The sequence below is a fragment of the Rhinoderma darwinii genome, chromosome 8 (genome assembly GCF_050947455.1).
Source record: "Rhinoderma darwinii isolate aRhiDar2 chromosome 8, aRhiDar2.hap1, whole genome shotgun sequence".
Taxonomy (NCBI): domain Eukaryota; kingdom Metazoa; phylum Chordata; class Amphibia; order Anura; family Rhinodermatidae; genus Rhinoderma; species Rhinoderma darwinii.
In genome coordinates, this window is record NC_134694.1 from 61,724,202 (window position 1) to 61,745,334 (window position 21,133).

At 42.0% G+C, this 21,133-nt stretch overlaps 1 protein-coding gene across 1 annotated transcript; it reads right to left on the minus strand.

Moving 5' to 3' along the window:
* Nucleotides 1-1,359: 1,359 nt before the first annotated feature.
* Nucleotides 1,360-20,931, minus strand: P2RY4 (pyrimidinergic receptor P2Y4). Its single transcript, XM_075834284.1, has 3 exons — nucleotides 20,680-20,931; nucleotides 18,237-18,285; nucleotides 1,360-3,468 (listed from the first exon to the last, which is right to left on the minus strand). The coding sequence occupies exon 3, from the start codon at nucleotides 3,431-3,433 to the stop codon at nucleotides 1,802-1,804; it is 1,632 nt and encodes a 543-aa protein (XP_075690399.1). The 5' UTR covers nucleotides 3,434-3,468; nucleotides 18,237-18,285; nucleotides 20,680-20,931; the 3' UTR covers nucleotides 1,360-1,801.
* Between the last annotated feature and the right edge of the window lie 202 nt (nucleotides 20,932-21,133).

The following is a 21,133-nucleotide window of genomic DNA, read 5'->3' on the forward strand; positions in this document are numbered from 1 at the left end:
ACAGTTGTATCCAGCCTAGGTAATTCTCTGTGAGCTAAATACATCAGCAGCAATATAAGGGCCTGTTCACATCAGCATTAGTTTCCGCCGAGGCGTTCCGTCGAAGGTTTTGACTTCGCTATTGATTTTGTCCAAAATGACGGAACCCTGTCACATCACTGACAGATGGAAACCATTAGCTAGGTTTCCGTCACAATTGAGTTTAATGGTGAGGGAAACGGAAGCTGAGGTTTCCCTTGGACATTCTGCTGAGGGGTTAACCCGACGGAAACCTTAGACGGAACCCCTCAGTGGAAACGAACGCTGATGTGAACACACCCTAAATCTCTGATTGTTCGCTACAATGTCTGGAGTCCAGGCTGTTTAGCTCAGGCTGTATTTACATGATGCGTTTTTACCATGATTTGGTGTTATTTCCGTGCTAACTGCAAAACCGCTGCAAATTGGTTTCGTTCTTTCAGTGCAGTTGTCGGTCGGTAGGACTAGGAATGTACTATGTATGTACAGGTTTTCATCCTTTGAATGTAAACAAGTGTTCTCATTCACTGACAGCAAGCTAGTATTTTGAAAATGATGAGGAATTGAAACAAAGTATATTAGAAATTTGTATAACTATTTATGTTTATAGTGATTAAAATTTAATTACCTAAAACTGGTAAACCTCTTTTTTTCTGGTTGGAAACCCATTGGGAGAAGTTCTAAGGAACCTTATATATGGGCAGATAAACTGCCTGCAATGTAGGCCGATTGACAATATAGGACGTCGATTGGCGCTTGTTTCCTTTTCAAAATCTTAATTTAGATAGCGCCAACATACTCCGCAGCACTTTACAATTCAATGATCATTTGTGCAATCCTTCGTTCGCTCGACAGTTTTGAAAAGGGTCTAGAAAAAGGACGGTGTCTAAGAGGAGTCGCAAAACGTGTCAGATTTATTATTGGTGTGCACCATTCTTTTGGCAAAAAATATTGGTGTAAGGTATGCCAGCAGCCAAAAGGTGGCGTAAGGAAGAGGAAAGTGTCTAACATGTTTAGCAAGATGCACCACATTTATTATCCAGCGTGCACCACTGTGATTAATTTGCCATAGTTTTTTCCAGTTTTCGCCTGTCTACTTTAGGATAATAAACTATACTCTTTGAGAGAGAGAGTAAATAAATATCAGTTCTAGTTAGTGCTGCCCGTAGATGTGAAGTATTTGTCACCAATCTGATGAGCATATAAAACAGTTTTATTACCAGGACATTTATTGGGAACTGTCCATATATGAAACAATATTTGTAAAGATGGGATGATGAAAATGTTCTTTCATTATTTCCAGTCAGATCATTAATGAATATCATTACATATTTGGTAAGTTTAGAATAGAGACATCAAGGACTAGTAGTAGATTTCTGTAACGTGTGAATGACACATCTGTCTCATGCAGCTTCCCATTGGCCATGTCACATATCTCACTGGCTAGTTATAATAAAGAGGATATAAAAGAGAATGTAAAAATATATGTACCCCAGAACTTTAAACCATGGCTAAAATCAAATTCCTTTTTTAAATCCAGTTAATAAAAATGTTTATCCAGAAAGTAAAACAACAAACTAATGTAATAAAATAAAATAAAAAAAAGCTTTATTATGTTTTATGCATTAAATGCTGTACTGAATTTATGTGTTACACTGTAGTTACGGCCGCTGTCGTTTTTCACAGGCTCCGGAGAATCCAGTATAAAAGACTTATGTTCCTAATGTCTTGACCACAGTCCACGTCTTCTTGACTAGACAATGTTTTTATGTTGTTAGTTTATTTACATGCTTGGAAGGCTCTGCAGCGTCTTCTCCCCACCAGTATCCTCATTGTTATTAGGCCACACACACTCTGCATCCTGGTGAATGGAGTCCAGTAAATTCCACGATGAGCTGCTGTCTACTTCATATGAGTTCTCTTCCAGGGCTTTTTGATTTGACTCCTCTAGATGTCTCATTTTCATTTTCCCCAAACTCCTGCTTCCCCTGTATTCTCCAGTACTTTTCTTTCTCTCTGACTTTCTTTCAGTTTTTTTCCAATCGGTTTCAATATAAATCTCCCTGCACTGTATTACATTTCTACTTTCCATACATTGGCTTCTGTCTTTTCTGTGGTCTCTTTGATTATCTCCTGCTGCAGTGAGCACAGCATATGTTCTACTTTCAATGTCCTTCTCTATGTTGTCTTTTGGCTTTTTATTTGTCACAGTTTTTTCAATGCTTTCCTTTGCTCTAGGACCATTGCTGTCCTTTTCAGCACTTCTCACCTCCTCTGTATCAGTTGCCTGCCTTTCTTCCTCCTTAACAGACAAGAGATTGCCCAAGCTACCAATGGCTTTAGTGTCTTTAGCGGAAATGACAGCAAGACTGGTCCGTTTTCTGTGTGGCATGGGATTCGATGGACTGGCAGGGAGATGTCGCCAACATGCACATGAAAGTTTTGTCACAGCTGCAGTCAGTCTTCTTTGATAATTTTCACAGGCCAGGAAGTACAAGACAGGGTCAAAGCAGCTATTGGCACTTGCCAACGGGCGTGTTATCTTGTATAATAAATTTATCACATTAAGTAGTTGACAATCTACATCCATCAGTCGAAAATAATAATACATTGTACGGGTAATATGAAATGGTAGAAAACAGATGACAAACACTGTAACAACCACAACAATGGTTTTAATGGATCTCTTCTTGTAGGAGGGTAGTGTCCTGCAAGAGCCACTTACTACTGGTTTCATTAATTCTCTCGCCATGAGTCCATAACAGATTGCAACCACAACACATGGAACACCAAACAGAAGGCTCATCACAGCTGTACTGTACTCAACATAGTTCTTAAACTCCTCAGGTCGGGTTGTGTCATGGCACAGCGTGTCATTACCCCTAGGGCTGACGGTAACAAAAATAAGATTAGGCACTAGACAGGCACTGACTGACAGCCATACCCCAGCACACAACATATGAGCATATCTAGCCTTCATTCTCTGCAGAGTAAAAAGCGGGTGGCAGACACCCATATAGCGGTGAACACTGATACAGGTGAGGAACAGGATACTGCAGTACAGGTTTGTGTAAAAAAGAAAGCGTACAGTCTTACATGAATTCTCCCCAAATGGCCAGTTATTCCGATCAGCATAGTAGTAGATCAGAGTGGGTAGTGACAGCAGATACAATGTGTCAGATAGGGCTAGATGGAACATATATACTGTTGTAGGGCTCCATGGACGCATCTTTGCAAAGAAAACCCATATGGCTGTGAGATTTAATGGAAGACCTATTATAAAGACTGCACTGTATGACACTGGCAGCAAAAAAAACTTAAATTCTTCATTGAAGACACAGATGTTGTCTGTCTGGTTAGCTTCATTCTGTGGGAAGAGGGACGGGAGAGATGTAGCTGTGTAGAAATCATCCATTATATTAACTGGGAGAGTATTTCCATGCACTGGTCCTGAAATTAGAAAGAGAACATTTTAATCCCAGTTATGAGTATTATACATATTATATTCAAACTAAGTGTTAGTGAATTTAAATAATGTTTTCTGAAATGAGCCAGAGGTTACTGATTTGTGGGATGGACAGTCACCCAAGAAGACATACATGTATTGTACACTATTTGAAGTGCAATTTACATGCTAGGCAACAAGATACTGGCACTGTATTTTATTCTGTATGCCCTTCAGAATTCAGAGTTGTTGTTCCTGAACTGTTGTGCGCTTTTTTAAGTCAGAGGCCTCCCTTAGTGCGAATTTGACTGCTTCTGCTCCATGCACTGTGATACCTAAGGCATACAGTAGACATCTGGAAACGCTCCTGCTGTCTGACATTATTAGTAATTAAGAACGTAAGTAAGTCATTTTCTGCCAATATCATTATTAACCTCTGCTAGAAGGTAGTGTAAAGGTAAAAGATATTTAAAGAGTACTTTCAGCAAACTTTTGATATGTCATAGAGACATATCAGAAGTTTTGTATGGTGGGAGTCTGGGTGTATCTCTCTCTGTCATATTAAAAGTTGGTTAAAATTAAAGTTGCTTTTTGGATGATTCATTTTACACCTACATAATAATAAAAAGTCATCTTTCTATTCTATTTCCACAGCTCTATATGTTTGAGGATTGCAAAGTTTTGCTTTTTTAAAAGGTTGACTGAAAGGTTTACCCCAGACAAGCCATTCTTACATTAGGAGCTTGTCTACTTCTCTCTACACCCTTGATAGCTCCTAGTGCTGTTCAGTTTGGTCCACTTACTCTAACTGACACCATTGCTACAACATCAGCTATTGCATTCTATGTCTACATTTCAGATGCAGAGAGAAGCCCCATCCCAGCTGGTGAAAGAGGGGGCTGTAGAGAGGGCTCAGGTGGGTCTTATCACCTTTCTTCATTGGTGGTGTAAACCTATGCAGCTGTCCTTCTAATCATAGTATCTGCAACGTTCATGTCTCTATGCTATCTACAATCTGAGGCAGACACTCGGGGGGGGGGGGGGGGGGGACGACATCTTTAGCAGGAATTCTAGAAGCATTTTAGGCAGGCACTCTGGCGACATCTGAGACAGGCACTTACACAGATTTCTGAGGCAGAGGCACAAATTTTTACATGTTGGTTAAAAGCTAAAAAAAAAAAAAAAAGTTAAGGTCCTTTAGAGGGGTTTTCCCAACTTGATCACAAAGATACTGACTTTAACACCACCTGTTGTATTTGAATGTGGCTCATATGTTTAAAACCTTTTTGGGGACCTCTGCGTTAAAACAGTTTTTTTACAGCAACTGCTAGAATCCATTCAATATAGCATAAAAAATTGGCCCCTCAAGCAATCACCAAGTCTAGAATATTGTTCTCTTTTTAAAGCATACATAACCTTTCAGGTGACTTCTCAGAATATGCTGTCATACAACAGTAATGATCAGTGTAGCTGAGAATCCAGCACTGGGGTGAGATATAACTCTTACCAAAAGCTGCTGCACATCTATGTGTGTTTGCCTTGCTCTCTCTCAGTCACTCTGTTCCTGCCCACCTCTCCCTTCCATAGTCTTGTATGGGCAGTGTGTCTGCCTACTCTCTCACTCTGCTCCCCTTCTTTCTTTATATAATTCTATGGACAGCTTTTCTGTGTTTCCTCTCTCTCACTCTGCTCCCCCTCCTGCTCCCTCCTCCCCTTTCCATAGACTTCTATGGGCAGCGTGTGTGTGTCTTTCTCACCCTGCTCCCTCCTTCTGCTCCCCCTCCCCTCTCCAGAGCCTTCTATGGGCAGCGTGTCTGTCTCTCCCTGATCCCTGTCATTCTCCACTCCCCATAGACTTCTATGGGCAGTGTGTCTGTGTCTTTCTTACTTTTCTCCTTCCTTCTGCTCCCCCTCCACTCTCCATAGACCGCTATGGGCAGCTTGTCTGTATCTCTTTCTCTCTCTCTCTCTCTCACTCTCTCTCTCTGCTCCCTCTCCCTATAAAATTTATATCACTGCCTTAATGAACGATTAAAATTGATATTTATTATAGTCATCAATACTAAAACTTCTATGGGTAGGCAGTGAAGAAACACACCTCCATTTCCTAAAGTCCATCTCTTCTGCTCTGTAACTAGAGACAGATTTTGCTTGACAACAGGGGTGGACAGCAGATTTCCGGAAGAGAGACTCTTAGGCTTTATTCACATCTGCGTCAGGGCTCCGTTCCGACGGAGCTTTCCGTCGGAACGGAGCCCTGTCTGATACAAACGGAAACTAGAGGATTCAATTTCAATGGTGACGGATCCGGTGACAATGGTTTCCATTTGTCTCAGTCGTGCAGGGGTTTCTACTACGCTATTCAGTGGATACAATTGGATGTCTCCGTTCCGTCAAAAAAACGGAAACCTTACGGAACGGAGACAAACGGAAACCATTAGCAATGGAAGCATTACCATTGAAATCAATGGTAATGCTAATGGAAAGCCATGGTTTCCATTTGCCTTTCCATTGATGGGTTCCCATAATGGAAAGGTCTGACAGAACCCATCAATGGAACCTAACGCTGATGTGAACAAAGCCTTAAATTCCGTTATGCAGTATTTTTTAACCATTCCCGACCGCTGGCTGTGTATATACGGCCGGCTGTCGGGGTCCTTAAAACCCACGCCATAGACTATTTACGCCGGGGGTTTTAGCTTGCTGAATGTTGGGTCTCTGGCAGTCAGTGACTGCCGGGGATTCTAATAAGAAGATAGAAGCAGCTTTCGCTGCTTCTATCTTCTCTGTTCTCTACTACACAGCACTCAATGTGCGCTGTGTATATGAATAGAGGCAGCGGCAGTGCTGCTGCCTCTATTGGACCCGGTGATCATGTGACTGGTCACATGATCGCCGGGTGCCGTTAGTGGCAGACTGCAGCTGGGTCCAACTAGACCCAGTTACAGTGGAAAAGCTGGTGTTAAAAAAGAAAGAAAAAAAATAAAGTCCCTCAAAGGTCTTTTCTGACCTTTCAGGGACAGACCAAAGTAATAAAAAAATAACAGTAAAATAAAGTGCAAAAAAAATTAATAATAAATACACATAAAATACCCACCCAAAAAAAAAAGTTCCCCCTGCCAATCATTGTCATAACGCAATTACCCTAAAATAGACGTAATATATAAAAATTTATGGTAGACAAGGATGATCACAAATAAATGGTCTATTTTAGGGTAATATGTTATTACCCAAAAAAATAGCTAAAAAGTAAAAAAGCTTATTTTTTTACTATTATTTTCAAATTTTAAACCAAAAAATTCTAAAATAGCAAAAAGGATGTGTATAAAAATGATAAGAAAAAGAAACCTGCACTGTCTACGGAAAAAAAACATCGCAAAAATCACGTCACTACCCCAACAAATAAAGTTATAGCTGTTTAACTAACGCGTGCTAAAAATGGCTAAACGGTGTCTGGTCCTGAAGGCTCAAAATAGCCCGGTCCTGAACCAACCCTTTCAGGACCGAGCACATTTTGGCCTTCAGGACATTTTTTCAAATCTGACATGTGTCAATTTATGTGGTAATAACTCTGGAATGCTTTTGCCTATCCAAGCGATTCTGAGATTGTTTTCTCGTGATATATTGTACTTTATGTTAGTGGAAAATGTGGTAAATAAATTCATTGCTTATTTGTGAAAAACACCAAAATTTTTAGAAAATTTGTAAAAATTATGATTTTTCTAATTTTAAATGTATCTGCTTGTAAAACAAATATAAGGAGAAAGAGGCAGCACTCCAAGGTTCAAAAAATAGAAAGTTTATTCACCCATCAGTGAAAAAGGTGCAACGTTTCAGCTGCTCAATGCAGCCTTTGTCAAGCAATATAAAACAGACAGTTCAGTGCTTTTATACAACCTACAATGGGAGGAGTTACAAAACAGATTTAACCCGTTAGTGACCGCCAATACGCCTTTTAACGGCGGCCACTAACGGGCTTTATTCTGATGTATATGCCTTTATACGGCACTGCATCAGGATAAAGTAAACAGAGCAGGGAGCGTCAAATCTCCCTGCACTCAGCTGCCAGAGGCAGCTGAGGGCTGGGGGCGTCCCTGCTCTGCCGCGTGAGATCGATATAAGTATCGATCTCACCCGTTTAACCCCTCAGATGTGGTGCACAATAGCGAGCATCGCATCTGAGTGGTTTTGGAGAGAGGGAGGGAGCTCCCTCTCTCTCACACCGACACCCGGCGATACGATCGCCGAGTGTCTGTGTCTTCTATGGCAGCCGGGGGCCTAATTCTGGCCCCCAGGTCTGCCTGTCATGAATGCCTGCTAGATCATGCCTCTGGCATGACCTAGCAGATGCCTGTCCGTTTTAAACGGACAGGCAGTAATACACTGCAATACAAAAGTATTGCAGTGTGTTATAATAGCGATCGGAGAATCGCATATTAAAGTCCCCTAGTGGGACTAGTAAAAAAGTAAAAAAAAAGTTTAATAAATTTAATTAAAAAAAATGTGAAAAAAAATGAAAAACCCAGCTTTTCCCCTTACAAAATACTTTACTATTAAAAAAACAAAATAAAGTAAAAAAGTTACAAATATTTGGTATCGCCGCGTCCGTAACGACCCCGACTATAAATCTATTACATTATTTAACCCGCACGGTGAATGCCGTAAAAAATTAAATAAAAAACAACGGAAAAATTGCTGTTTTCTGTGAATCCTGACTTTAAAAAAATGTGATTAAAAAGTGATCAAAAAGTCGCATCTACTCCAAAATGGTACCAATAAAAACTACAAGTCTTCCCGCAAAAAAAAGCCCTCATACAACCGCATCGGCGAAAAAATAAAAACGTTACGGCTCTTCAAATCTGGAGACACAAAAACAAATAATTTTGAAAAAAAAGCGTTTTTACTGTATAAAAGTAGTAAAACATGCAAAAACTATACAAATTTGGTATCGTTGCAATCATAACAACCCGCTGAATAAAGTTATTGTATTATTTATATCACACGGTAAATGGCATAGATTTAAGACGCAAAAAAGTGTGGCGAAATTTCAGGTTTTTTTCTATTCCCTCCCAAAAAAAAGTTAATAAAAGTTAATCAATAAATAATATGTACCTAAAAATGGTGCTATTAAAAAATACAACTTGTCCCGCAAAAAAACAAAACCTTATACAGCTATGTCGACGCAAAAATAAAAAGGTTATAGCTCTTGGAATGCGACGATGGAAAAACGTAAAAAATGGCTTGGTCATTAAGGTTTAAAATAGGCTAGTCATTAAGGGGTTAAACATTCAAGTACAAAATGTAAAGTTTATAAGTGTATATCAAATCGACCATATAAGGTCCATCATCATAATGTAATGACATTTATAAAATTGTGTTTAGTGAACATCCAAGAAGGTGTTTTATTCAAATAAAGTGACATAGTGGCAGATCGCACAAGATATCCTGATTAGAGTCAAAATATTCTGCAGCTGCGCAGACTCAGGTGGGAGAAATCAATGCACGTGTGCTTTTTTTATGAATGAACATACAAACATTGGCACTCACCCAAACTAAGGTACATAACATGGGACGTGTAGTGAGCCAAGTAAAAAAATCGACGGCGTTCATGCAGTCCAACTGCGCATGCTCAGCACTAAATCACGTGATAAAAATATCACGTGAGCGGCTGTCAAAACAGCCCCATGTTAGCGTCTTAGCAACCACGCATGCGTACAAGAACGCCGGAGAGAAAACAAAGTACAGGCATCAAGTGTATAGATCCCAGACCCCAGCGTAAGTCTATTGAAATCAAAGAGTCCTATTTGACCCGACCAATATCACCAATATAGGTGGCATGGTCCGAAATCATGACAAATATGATTGTGGATAAAACCACGTCATAGTGTCTAGATACGAAAGGGTTCTAAGGATCTGAAAGAAAATAGAGCAATTCAGGCGATATATATCAATGGGGGTCATGTGTAGTAATAAAGTACAATAATATTATACAGTATCTACATCCACAAAGAAAAAAGCACTCTAAACGTCCATGTGTCCCCCGGCTTGGGTCAGCTTCCAGAGAAGAGATTTAGTTATTTATAAATCAGACCTGAAAAATAACCTTTTTCACTGATGGGTGAATAAACTTTCTATTTTTTGAACCTTGGAGTGCTGCCTCTTTCTCCTTACATTTGTATACCATTGGGGATTTACAAGTCGGATCCCTGGAGGCTTGCACCCTTATGCCCTGGAGGTTTTTGTTCTACTGTGCTGCCCATACACCTTCTCTTGGACATTGCTTGTAAAACAGATAGTAATACCACACAAAATAGTTACTATTTCACATTCCCCATATGTCTACTTTATATTTGCATAGTTTTTTGAACATTATTTTTATTTTCTAGGACGTTACAAGGCTTAGAACTTTAGCAGCAATTTCTCAAATTTTCAAGAAAATTTCAAAAGGCTATTTTTACAGGGACCAGTTCAGTTCTGAAGTGGCTTTGAGGGCCTTATGTACTAGATAGACCCCATAAACCAATGCATATTAAAAACTGCACCCCTCATAGTATTCAAAACAGCATTTAGAAAGTTTATTAACCCTTTAGGCGCTTCACAGGAATTAAAGCAAAGTAGAGAGGAAATTGACAAATTGTATTTTTTTTGCTGAAATTCATTTGTAATAAAAAAAAATCTGTAACACAGAAGGTTTTACCAGAGAAATGCAACTCAATATTTATTGCACAGATTCTGCAGTTTTTAGAAATATCCCACATGTGGCTCTAGTGTGATAATGGACTGAAACACAGGCCTCAGAAGCAAAGGAGCACCTAGTGGATTTTGGGGCCTCCTTTTTTTAGAATATATTTTAGGCACCATGTCAGGTTTGAAGAGGTCTTGTGGTGCCAAAACAGTAGAAATCCCCCAAAAGTGACACGGTTTTGGAAACTACACACCTCAAGGAATTTATCTAGGGGGAAGGTTAGTATCTTGACCCCACAGGTCTTTTGCTAAATTTATTGTAGTTAGTCTGTGAAAGTGAAAATCTACTTTTTTTCTGAAAAAATATAAAAAAAAATATTTGCAAGGAATAAAGAATAAAAAGCACCCCAAAACTTGTAAAGCTACTTCTCCCGATTACGGCAATACCCCATATGTGGTACTAAACTGCTGTTTGGACCCACGGCAGAGCTCAGAAGGGAAAGAGTGCCATTTGGATTTTGAAGCGCAGATTTTGCTTTATTGGTTTTCAGTGCCATGTCGCGTTTGCAACGCCCTGGAGGGAGCAAAACAGTGGAAACCCCCCAAAAGTGACCCCATTTTGAAGACTGCACTCCTCAAGGGGTATACTTAGCATTTTGACCCCACTGTTTTGTTTTTTTTGCTGAATTTAGTGGAATTAGGCCGTGAAAATGAAAATCAACTTTTTTCAAAAAAAAAAATAGGAATGTTTAATTTTTACAATGAATAAAGGAGAAAAGTCACCCCAAAATTTGTAAAGCAATTTGTCCTGATTACAGCAATACCCCATATGTGGTAATAAACTGCTGTTTGGACCCACGGCAGGACTCAGAAGGGAAGGAACAATATTTGGCTTTTGGAGCTCAAATTTAGCTGGAATGGTTCCCTGAGGTACCAAAACAGTGGAAACCTCCCAAAAGTCCCTTTAGGGGACTGGAACGAGTGATCATTAGATCGCTGGTACAATACACTGCAATACTAATATATTGCAGTATAATATAAGTTTTACAGGCTCCTGTAACAGCGCGATCACTGTTCCTGTCCGTTAGTCCCGGGTGTCAGCTGTAATACACAGATGACACCTGCAGAATATGGAGCAGGCGCAGCGCATGAGCCCGCTCCATATATAACCCCCCGCACCACAACAGGCTATTAAGTCGTGGTGTGCGAAGGCGTTAATGTGCAGCGGATGGTGCAAAGTGAAAATTAAATTTTTTAACTGATATGCCATATGTTGTGCCCAATTTGTGCCACTGAAGACAAATACCTCATACAATGTTGAGCGGGTTCTCCCGGATATAAAATATCATATATGTGGACGTAAGCTGGTGTTTGGGCACGCTGTGGGGCTCAGAAGGGAGGGAGCGCCATTTGGCTTTTGGAGCGCAGATTTTGCTTGGTAACTGTTCTGTTTGGGGTTTTGCTGGTATTTCGGTTTATAATGTGGGGGCATATGTGAGCTGTGCGGGGTACATCAGGACATAATAAGAGGTTATAATAATGGGGTAAATAAATAATAATCCGCAGATATGTTGCCGATGACGCCCTTATAAATGGTGCCCGATCTTATCCGCTTTTGGACACTGCACAATTTCTGTTGCTATATTCTGAGAGTCAGAACTTTTTTTATTTTTTCTTCACCGGAGCTGTGTGAGGGCTTATTTGTTGCGGAACAATCTGTAGTTTTCATTGGTACCATTTTAGGGTACATGTGATTTTTGTTATCACTTTTTATTAGATTTTTTTTGCAAGCAAGTGACAAAAAAACATAAATTCTGCCAATGTTTTTTGTGTTTTGTTTTTTTTTACAGTGTTCACCGTGCGCTATAAATAACATTTTACTTTATTCTGCGGGCCGATACGATTACGGCGATACCAAATGTATATAGTTTTTTTATGTTTTGTGGCGTTTGCGCAATAAAATCACTTTTCGATAAAGTTATGTATTTTTTGTGTCACCATATTCTGAGAGACGTAACTTTTTTATTTTTCAGTCAAAAAAGCTGTGTAAGGGCTTGTTTTTTGCGAGACGGGTTGTAGTTTTTATTGGTACTATTTTGGGGTACATGCGACTTTTTGATCACTTTTTATTCTATATTTTGGGAGGGTTGATGGCCAAAAAATAGTGATTCTGCCATTGTTTTTTAATAATTTTTTTTGCGGTGTTCACCGTGCGGTAAAATAATATTATAGTTTTATAGCTTGGGTCATTATGAATGTGGTTATACCAAATATATGTACTTTTTTTTTAACATTTTCATTTTTTTCCTATAATAAAAGACTTATTATAGGAAAAAAGCATTGTTTTTACACTTTTATAAAACATTTTTATTACTTTTTTTAAAAATTTTTTACTTGAAGACCTGCAGCACTGATGGCTGCTATAATAAATTACATTACCTAGGTGAGGTAACGTATTATAAACTGTCAGTGTGACGCTGAGAGTCACACTGACAGGAAGATTATGAGACCCGGGGGCTGTTGTATGGCCTGAGGTTTTACCATGTAACCGACTGCAGCACCCGGAATCGGTCCCCGGGAAAGTTTGTTGTAGCAACAAACTTTCCAGTTTGTTATAGTAACAAACTTTCCAGTTCGTTGCTACAACAAACTTTCCGTGTGATCACATGACCGGGACCTGAACCAATTAGGTCCCGATCATGTCTCCGGGACCAGAGGCAGGGGATAACAGCGCTACTCTGAGACACCCGGATAGCGCTTTTAACACCCACCGTGAATTCACGTTGGCGCTGCACAAAGCCCAGCAAGTGCCGACGTGAATTTACTGTGGGCGGTGGGGAAGCGGTTAAAAAAGGGACTTCTGTTGTTTGTTTGTAATGTACAATAGAATTGTCCGTGATTTATTTTAAAGCCGGTGGTACTGTACAGGTAAATATCAGCAGTTTACTGTTCACAGAACATGCTGCTAATCTGCATATAATGGGGCAGATTTACTAAGACTGTCATTTTATACTCATGTCTTAGGCTGGATTCACACAAACGTGGCGTTTTTGCGGACGCAAAAACGCGGCGTTTTGTGCGTGCAAAAACCACTTGACAGCTCCGTGTGTCATCTGCGTATGATGCGCGGCTGCGTGATTTTCGCTCAGCCGCCATCATAGAGATGAGTCTAGTCGACGTCAGTCACTGTCCAGGGTGCTGAAAGAGTTAACTGATCGGCAGTTAACTCTTTCAGCACCCTCGACAGTGAATGCCGATCACAATATCGAGAAACCTGTTAAAAAAAAAAGTTTGTACTTACCGAGAACTTCCCTCCCGGCCGTTGCCTTGGTGACGCGTCCTTGGTGACGCGCCTCTCTTGACATCTGGCCCCACCTCCCTGGATGACGCCGCAGTCCATGTGACCGCTGCAGCCTGTGCTTGGCCTGTGATTGGCTGGAGCTGTCACTTGGACTGAATTGTCATCCCGGGAGGTCAGACTGGAGGAAGAAGCCGGGAGTTATCGGTAAGTCAGAACTTATTTTTTTTTTACACGTTCATATTTATTGGGATCAGAAGTCACTGTCCAGGGTGCTGAACCAGTTTAACTCTTTCAGCACCCTGGACAGTGACTATCTCCTGACGTCGCGTACCGGAATTTTTTTTGCCGGGTTCGGCCAAAACGAGTTCGGCCGAACCCGGTGAAGTTCGGTTCGGTTGTCCGGGTTCGCTCATCTCAAAGACACTCCGTTTGGATGTTTCTGTTTTCATTCATCCTTTTGACAGCTGTTGCGTGAATCACGCAGTTCGCACGGAAGTGCTTCCATGCGGCATGCATGGTTTTCACGCACCCATTGACTTCAATGGGTGCGTGATTCGCGCAAAACGCGGAAAGAACGGACATGTCGTGACTTTTTTTCAGCGGACTCACGCTGAGTAAAAATCACTGACATGTCTGCACGGCCCGATAGACTAATATAGGTCCGTGCAACGCGCGTGCAAATCACGCGCGTTGCACGGACGTTTTTCCCGTTCGTCTGAATAAAGCCTTAGTCTGAAGCCCGAAGAAGCACTCGCCTCTTAATAAATTTGTCTCTTCTCGGGCTGTCTGTGCACTAGAAAGTGAAATCTACACCAGTTATGAGCTAGGGTAGATTGCTACCAGTGGCGTAACTACCGCTATAGCAGCCGTAGCGGCTGCTACGGGTCCCGCAGCATGAAGGGGCCCCTGCCACCCGCCGGCATGAGCCCCCCCCCCATGGCCGGAGGTTCCGCTAGCAGCCGCTATGGCTGCTACAGCGTGACGCCACTGAAGGGGTTGTTCCTACAAAAGACATGCATCCCCTATCCACAGGATAGGGGATACATGTGTGATCGCTGGGACGCCCAGCGATAAGGAGAACGGGGGATCGAAAGTCCCCCGAAGTTCTCCATGACAAACCTCGGACTTCTGGGGTCTGTCTGCAGCTCCATAGAAATTACTTGCGCACCGGTCACACTTATGCGCATGCGTAACCAGCGCTCCTTTCATTTTTATTGAATTGCGCAGACGCCGGCAGTCCGAGGATTGTCATGGAAGAACTTCAGGGGACTGTATGGCGTTATCTACAGGGGGGATTTGGGTCTGTAAGACGTTATCTACAGGGGGCTGTGTATGGTGCTATCTATAGGGGTGCGCTGTGTGGTGGAATCTATAGGGAGGCACTATCTACAAGGGGGGGCTGTGTGATGCCCAGCAGAGGGGGGCCCCAGTCAAAAGTTTGCTATGGGACCCAGTCTTTCCTTGTTACACCCCTGATTGCTAATATAATTTATGAGTTTCTGGTGTGAATTATAGCAAATCTATCCGAACACAGATGACACCACGACCGCTAAACCCAACCAATTCTGTAAAAAGGGTCATGAGCGGTGAAATTTGTGACTTTTAAACGCCCTTAATACTGGCACCAAGCCGTTCATAAAATCCCCGCCAATCTGTATGTGTTTATTATCCAGTTACATTCATAACTCTAATGTATGTCAGACAGCTTACTGTACATCTATTACAACCCAAGATGGTTAACAGCAAAGCAAGATTTGTAGAGACAATAACCCAGCAAGAACTGCTAGGAGATGTGAGGTCATGCAGTTTCAAAAGAAAGAATGTTAAATGCCGTCTGGATGTGACAGTCTATGTGCCGCCTATGATGTACTGTAATTCATGATCAGTACGTGTAAAGCTAAGTAAGGTAAAGTAGGTTAAACATAGAAAAAAATATCTTTACGGACGGGGCAGTCGTGCTGTATTTGAGAAATGCACTTGCCCTGCCACATCCCATCTTTTCCCATTATCAAGTGCAAAATTCTTCTTGCTATCTTACTCAAAACATTTTGCACTTGGCAGAAATCTAGGGGAACATGTCCAAATTGAGGCATATGTTTGGGCCAAAACCTGATTTAACAGTGTACTAAAAGCATTATGCGTGCTGTAAATGATGTACTGTAAAAAAATAAACATTTCATCTCTCCTATTGCATAATAATAGAAATGTTCCAAGATTTAGAACGCATTTCAGAAAGTGAGCAGCTGTTCCTGAATTACATCCCATGTGTTCCTGATCCCAAAAAGTCCATCCACAGCTGGAAACCATTATGGATGTCTTATTACTTTACCAACTGCTTCTATAACAATGTTCTTTCCTAAACTAATAAGGATATTTGTCCACAATTCTGTATGTATAGCAGGGCTCGCGTTATGAACGCTATTATCCGTGGCTCTAAATGTGTAACGTTATGCAGAGGCAGAGAGGCGCAGCTGTTGAGATTAGACATACCACTTGTAAGGAAGTCTGGTTACATCGCACAACAATCTATGCAGTAAGGACTCATGCACACGGCCGTATTACAACTCTGTTCTGTACAGAGCTGTAATAGGGCTGACACAGAGGTCCATGTACCTCTGTATGTTTCTTATTTCATACGGAGACATACTGTGTTTTTTTTCTGTGGCATTCCGTGTGAAAAATTGTAAAACAAAACATCATGACATGCTCCATCAGACCGACTTTGCATGTACAGAGATCTTCTCCCCTAGAAGAATTGCTTCTAGGAGAGGACACCATACATACAGAGTTCAACTTAGCCTTAGTCAGTACACCAAGGCCTTGAGGCTCTGTACTAAGTAGCCGTAGATTCTCATTGCACAGCCATACACGTGCACATGGGCCCTAAGGCCTCATTCCCACGACAGGGTTTCCCGGCCGGGTGCCGGACGTTCATAAATCGCCCGGCACCCAGCTTCATTAGGAATAATAGACCCCTAATGGGGCTATTCACACAACCGATTTTTTGACGGCCGGGAAAACCGGCCGTCAAAAAATAGGACATGCTCTATCTTCAGCCGGGTACCCGGCCGCCCGGCTCCCATAGAAGTCTATGGGGCCGGGTAATACACGGCCATCACCGGGATGTGTCCCGAGTGATGGCCGGGTTTTCCGGCGATTGCGCTCTATCTCTTCCTCCTCACAGTGCAGAGTGCATGTGAGGAGGAGGAGTTGATGCCATTCTGACGAATGGCATCGCTGTACACTGTGTGGCAGGGCCGGGGTGTACAGCAGGTGGCTCCCTTCCCCTGCTTGTTTTAAAAGCGCCCTGGCCCGGCGACACCTTCCATGGTGCCGCTAGCAGCTGCTGCGGCTGCTACTACTGTAGCGACGCCACTATAGCAGAGCGGGGAGGTATCTCCCCGCTCTGCTATGTGCTAGCCGCACTTTAGCTCCTTGAAGGAGCGGAATCCCCGTGCTTTCGGGGATTCCGCTCCTGGACAGAGCGCTTGATGTCTCTGTCCATATCTGGGCAGTGACATCAGGGGAAACTCCTGAAGCGAAATCCCCGAACACATGGAGATTCCCCTTCAGGAGTTGCCGCTGATGTCACTGTCCAGATCTGCCCGGCCCGGCACGGATGCAAAACTTTATGCAAACCGGCCGGGCAGAATGGCCGATTTTACCGGCCGGCACTCAGGCTCGGGCGCGACCCGGTCGTGTGAACCCCGCCTAAGGTTGCAGAGGATGTCTCTAAAATTAGTCTGGTAAAACTATGTAAAGCAAAGCTTTGCTGTGTTTAGATATTACTGTGTCTCCCATTCTTTTCTAAGGCCTTATTCACACGGCCGTGTTCGGCCTGTGATATACGGACCACATGTCGGCCACATTTCCCGTACCGAACACAGTTCAGGGAGCTGGGATCCTAGCATCACAGTTATGTATGATGCTAGGTGTCCCTGCCTCCCCGACAGTATTCCAATAGGGAGGCAGGGACACCTAGCGTCATATATAACTATGATGATAGGAGTCCGGCTCCATGAACTATGTTTGGTACGGTAAATGCGGCCGACATGCGGTCCGTAAATCACGGACCGAACACGGCCATGTAAATAATTCCTAAAAAGGTGCATGTGTGGCCGGCTCTCACCCGAGGACCGGGCCCTGGAATCCCTTGTTCTTAGGTCACCAACTGGTGACTCCTACTGATTACCATTATATACCATAACGCGTAATAAGTGGATAACTCATTTAAAGTCCATTTTAGGGCATATGCGTTTTGCCACAGTTTTGCAGTAATCGTTGAGACAAATCACGTTTTGACTGCACCGCCTGAATATGCCCCTAATTCACAGTATTTTTAACAAATCTTTCCATTATACTTTTTCTCTGTGTAGGTTCCTCTCTTGGTTTTGGCTTCCAAATTCTGATGCAAAATACTGACAAATCTACTGCCATGTGAAAGTCGCCTAACCCTGAAAACCCAATAGCAGCGCTGGCTGGCACTAAGGCTGGGGCAACATGGAGATTTTTTGTAGCGCAAATTTTAACTAATGAGCTACAGTGGCTGAAACCACTGAGAATTTGAATCCCATGGTGGTCCTTTGTCTCTTTCTGATAGATTACGTAATATCTCTATATTATTGACAGCAGTTATATACAGAGTTCACCCATCTTCCTGCATGTTTAGTTTGGTTGTTCATGTATATTAATTCTAATGAAGGCAGGAAGAATTAGTAGCTGCCAAACAACTCGAGCACTGCTAGCGATCTTGGAAAGCAAGTGAATCGGAGAGAAAAAAAATCTTACCGGTCTGATTTATTTTTCCTGGGTGCAAATACTCAAGGTTGTCTGACAACTGAAAATGGAGAAATATGGAGACAAGAGTCAATATCAAACAGTGCAGAGGTGTGATGGCATTTTATGATATGTTCATAATAATGGAGGAAAGCTAGACAGAGCTATCTTATTATCAGTACCGCACTTGTATAATGTGTATAGAGCCTACACAGTGGTAAGTCATTGTACATAAAGGCCCTTTTACACTGGCCAATTATCGTTCACAGAACGCTTGTTTTCGATAATTGCCCAGTGTGAACAGGGCAACGATCAGTCGATGAACAAGCAAACGCTCATTCATTGGCTGATTGCATCGTTTAAATGCAGAAGCTTCTATCGTTGTAAACAGGGAGATGTGCTGCCGACATGATACAAATATATGGGGACGGGCAATCGGAGTAACGACCGCTTGTCCCCATACATAGTTCCCTGTGAAAGGAGCACCGATCAACGAGCTGTCTCTTGATCGGCGCTCGTTTACACGGCCCGTGTAATATCACCTTAACTGCACATGATGGTTGGGGGGGAGTCAGGGCACAGATTTTGCTCTGGTGCCCAGGAGCCTTATCTTCTAATTCCTTTACCAGTTTACTGATTAAACCCCATACAATACACTATAGTGAGTAAAACTGGAAATCCATGTTTCTCCCTAGATAATGCGTCGGATTCCACACACAAATTAGCCCCATTAAAATCTGCGCCAAAAAGTTAAAAACTAACGCTCAGATTTGTTACGCAGGTTTTGTAGAGGATTCACGTCTGATTTTTCCACCTCTTAAATCCTAAAATGTGACTGAATTGGCCCAACAGATCATAGACGGTCAAAAAAGTGCATTCTGCACGGCCGATCTATAGGCTTGTTTTTTGAGGACACAGGTATGTTTTTAGCAAACTAGTCCGAAATGTGCTGTACATAAAAATGAGTGCATGAAAAGCCCACCCAACATTGCAGCTTCTGTGGCTTCGTGTGCCATAGAGACTCGCTTTTCCCATAATCAGTTGTTAACCCTTTCCATTGTAATCCCAGCAATGTGTATAATAACTTTTACCTAACAGGGTAGAAAATCAGGTCTGTGAAAGGCATGTACTATAATCATCATCTGCTAATGTGAATGTTTGTGTGAATGAGTCAGAACATCCAAACTGATGACGGAGACTGAAGCATAGTGCCATTATTAAAAATGCATTTTATTTAGCAGTTTCTGAGTTATGGCTCGTAAACACTAGCGCCATGGCTGACGTATACAGATCGACATGATAGCTATGCTGGATCCAAACAGAGACAGACTAAGGGTATGTTCACACGGCGGGGGTCCGTAACGGCTGAAATTACGGGGATGTTTCAGCCTGAAAACATCCCCGTAATTTCAGCCGTACCGGCATGTGCAGGCGCTTGAACGCCGCGTCAATTACGGCCGTACTTAGCGCTGCTATTCATTGGAGTCAATGAATAGCGGCTCCAATTACGGCCAATAAAGTGACAGGTCACTTCTTCTACGCGGGCGTCTATTTACGCGCCGTCATTTGACAGCGGCGCGTAAATATACGCCTCGTGTGAACAGACAAACGTCTGCCCATTGCTTTCAATGGGCAGATGTTTGTCAGCGCTATTGAGGCGCTATTTTCGGGCGTAGTTCGGGGCAAAAACGCCCGATTTACGTCCGTAAATAGGCCGTGTGAACATACCCTAATACTGATGGATCCCAATGACTTATAATGGGTTCCATCAGGTTTCTTCCACGGTTCCGGTATTTTTGACTGTAAGATTAGCGTTGCAGACTACATAATTATTGCTGTAAAAATACCGGGAAACCTGATAGACAAGCAAAAAAAACTTTTTGGAAAACCTGGATGACACCCACTATTTTTACAAATACATGTCCTGCAGGGTTTTCATTTGACTTTCCTAGAGTTCTGAAAGGCAAATGTGCCTAATTATGCAGGATCGTACGCCACAGCGACATATTGCTGTACAATTAAGCCGATTTCTCATTCAGGAGTTGGTGAAAGTACTTTTTGTAGTTTGCATCTTAACTGTCCAAAACTATTTGAAACTAAATGGAAACTATCAATTGATCGACATTTCAAAATAACTGAATATCTCATAAATTAATTGTAACAATTTGATCAATTGAATTAACTCTTTAGTGGTTGCTGTAAATCCATCAGTGTATTCAGTGTGCCTTAGAGCATTTATTAAATAAATGATATCTGATAAAGTCCTGTAACAGTTGATTGGCTTCCAGTTGACCATATACAATCATTTTGATACCACAGATGGAATGATTATCATTATTAGGGCTCATTATTGAATGTCTCATACAAAAAAACATTACACATATGGCGACCCTCCGCTGTACCACCCTCTGTCTGGTAGCAGCACTGGTTGGAAATATATAAAACATGAGCTTACCTGTCAGTGTGATCCAGACTCTCTGCTTTACATCCCAGCATCTTTATGGTCCACCCTTCATTCACGTATCAGCTTCTCGTAATCAACTTTAGAAATCTGTTCACTTTTTACCATAAGACAAAGTTATGATATTCTTTGGTGACAATGGCACGCAACTAGCTCAATGGTACACTAATGGAATACACATGAGACGTCTTCACACGTCCGCTGTACCGATGTGTCTCTCCACGTCCCTGTTCCTCTGATTTTACATGAAGACATTCTTGAGAAGCTATCCTACAGCCAGAATGATGTCACCAGGGGTGGGATAAACTGAAGAATTGGGGGCAGGGGGAAGGGACAGGGTAATGCCTGGCTAAATCCCAACAAATGCTGGCACAGAAAATAACTAATGTAATACCACAAACTTTGCTTTGTATGTCAGGATATTTACTATAAAACAATCTTCTGAAAA

Excerpts from the sequence above, each read along its gene's own strand:
- P2RY4 (XM_075834284.1), bottom strand. The coding sequence starts at position 3,433 with ATGGATGATTTCTACACAGCTACATCTCTCCCGTCCCTCTTCCCACAG.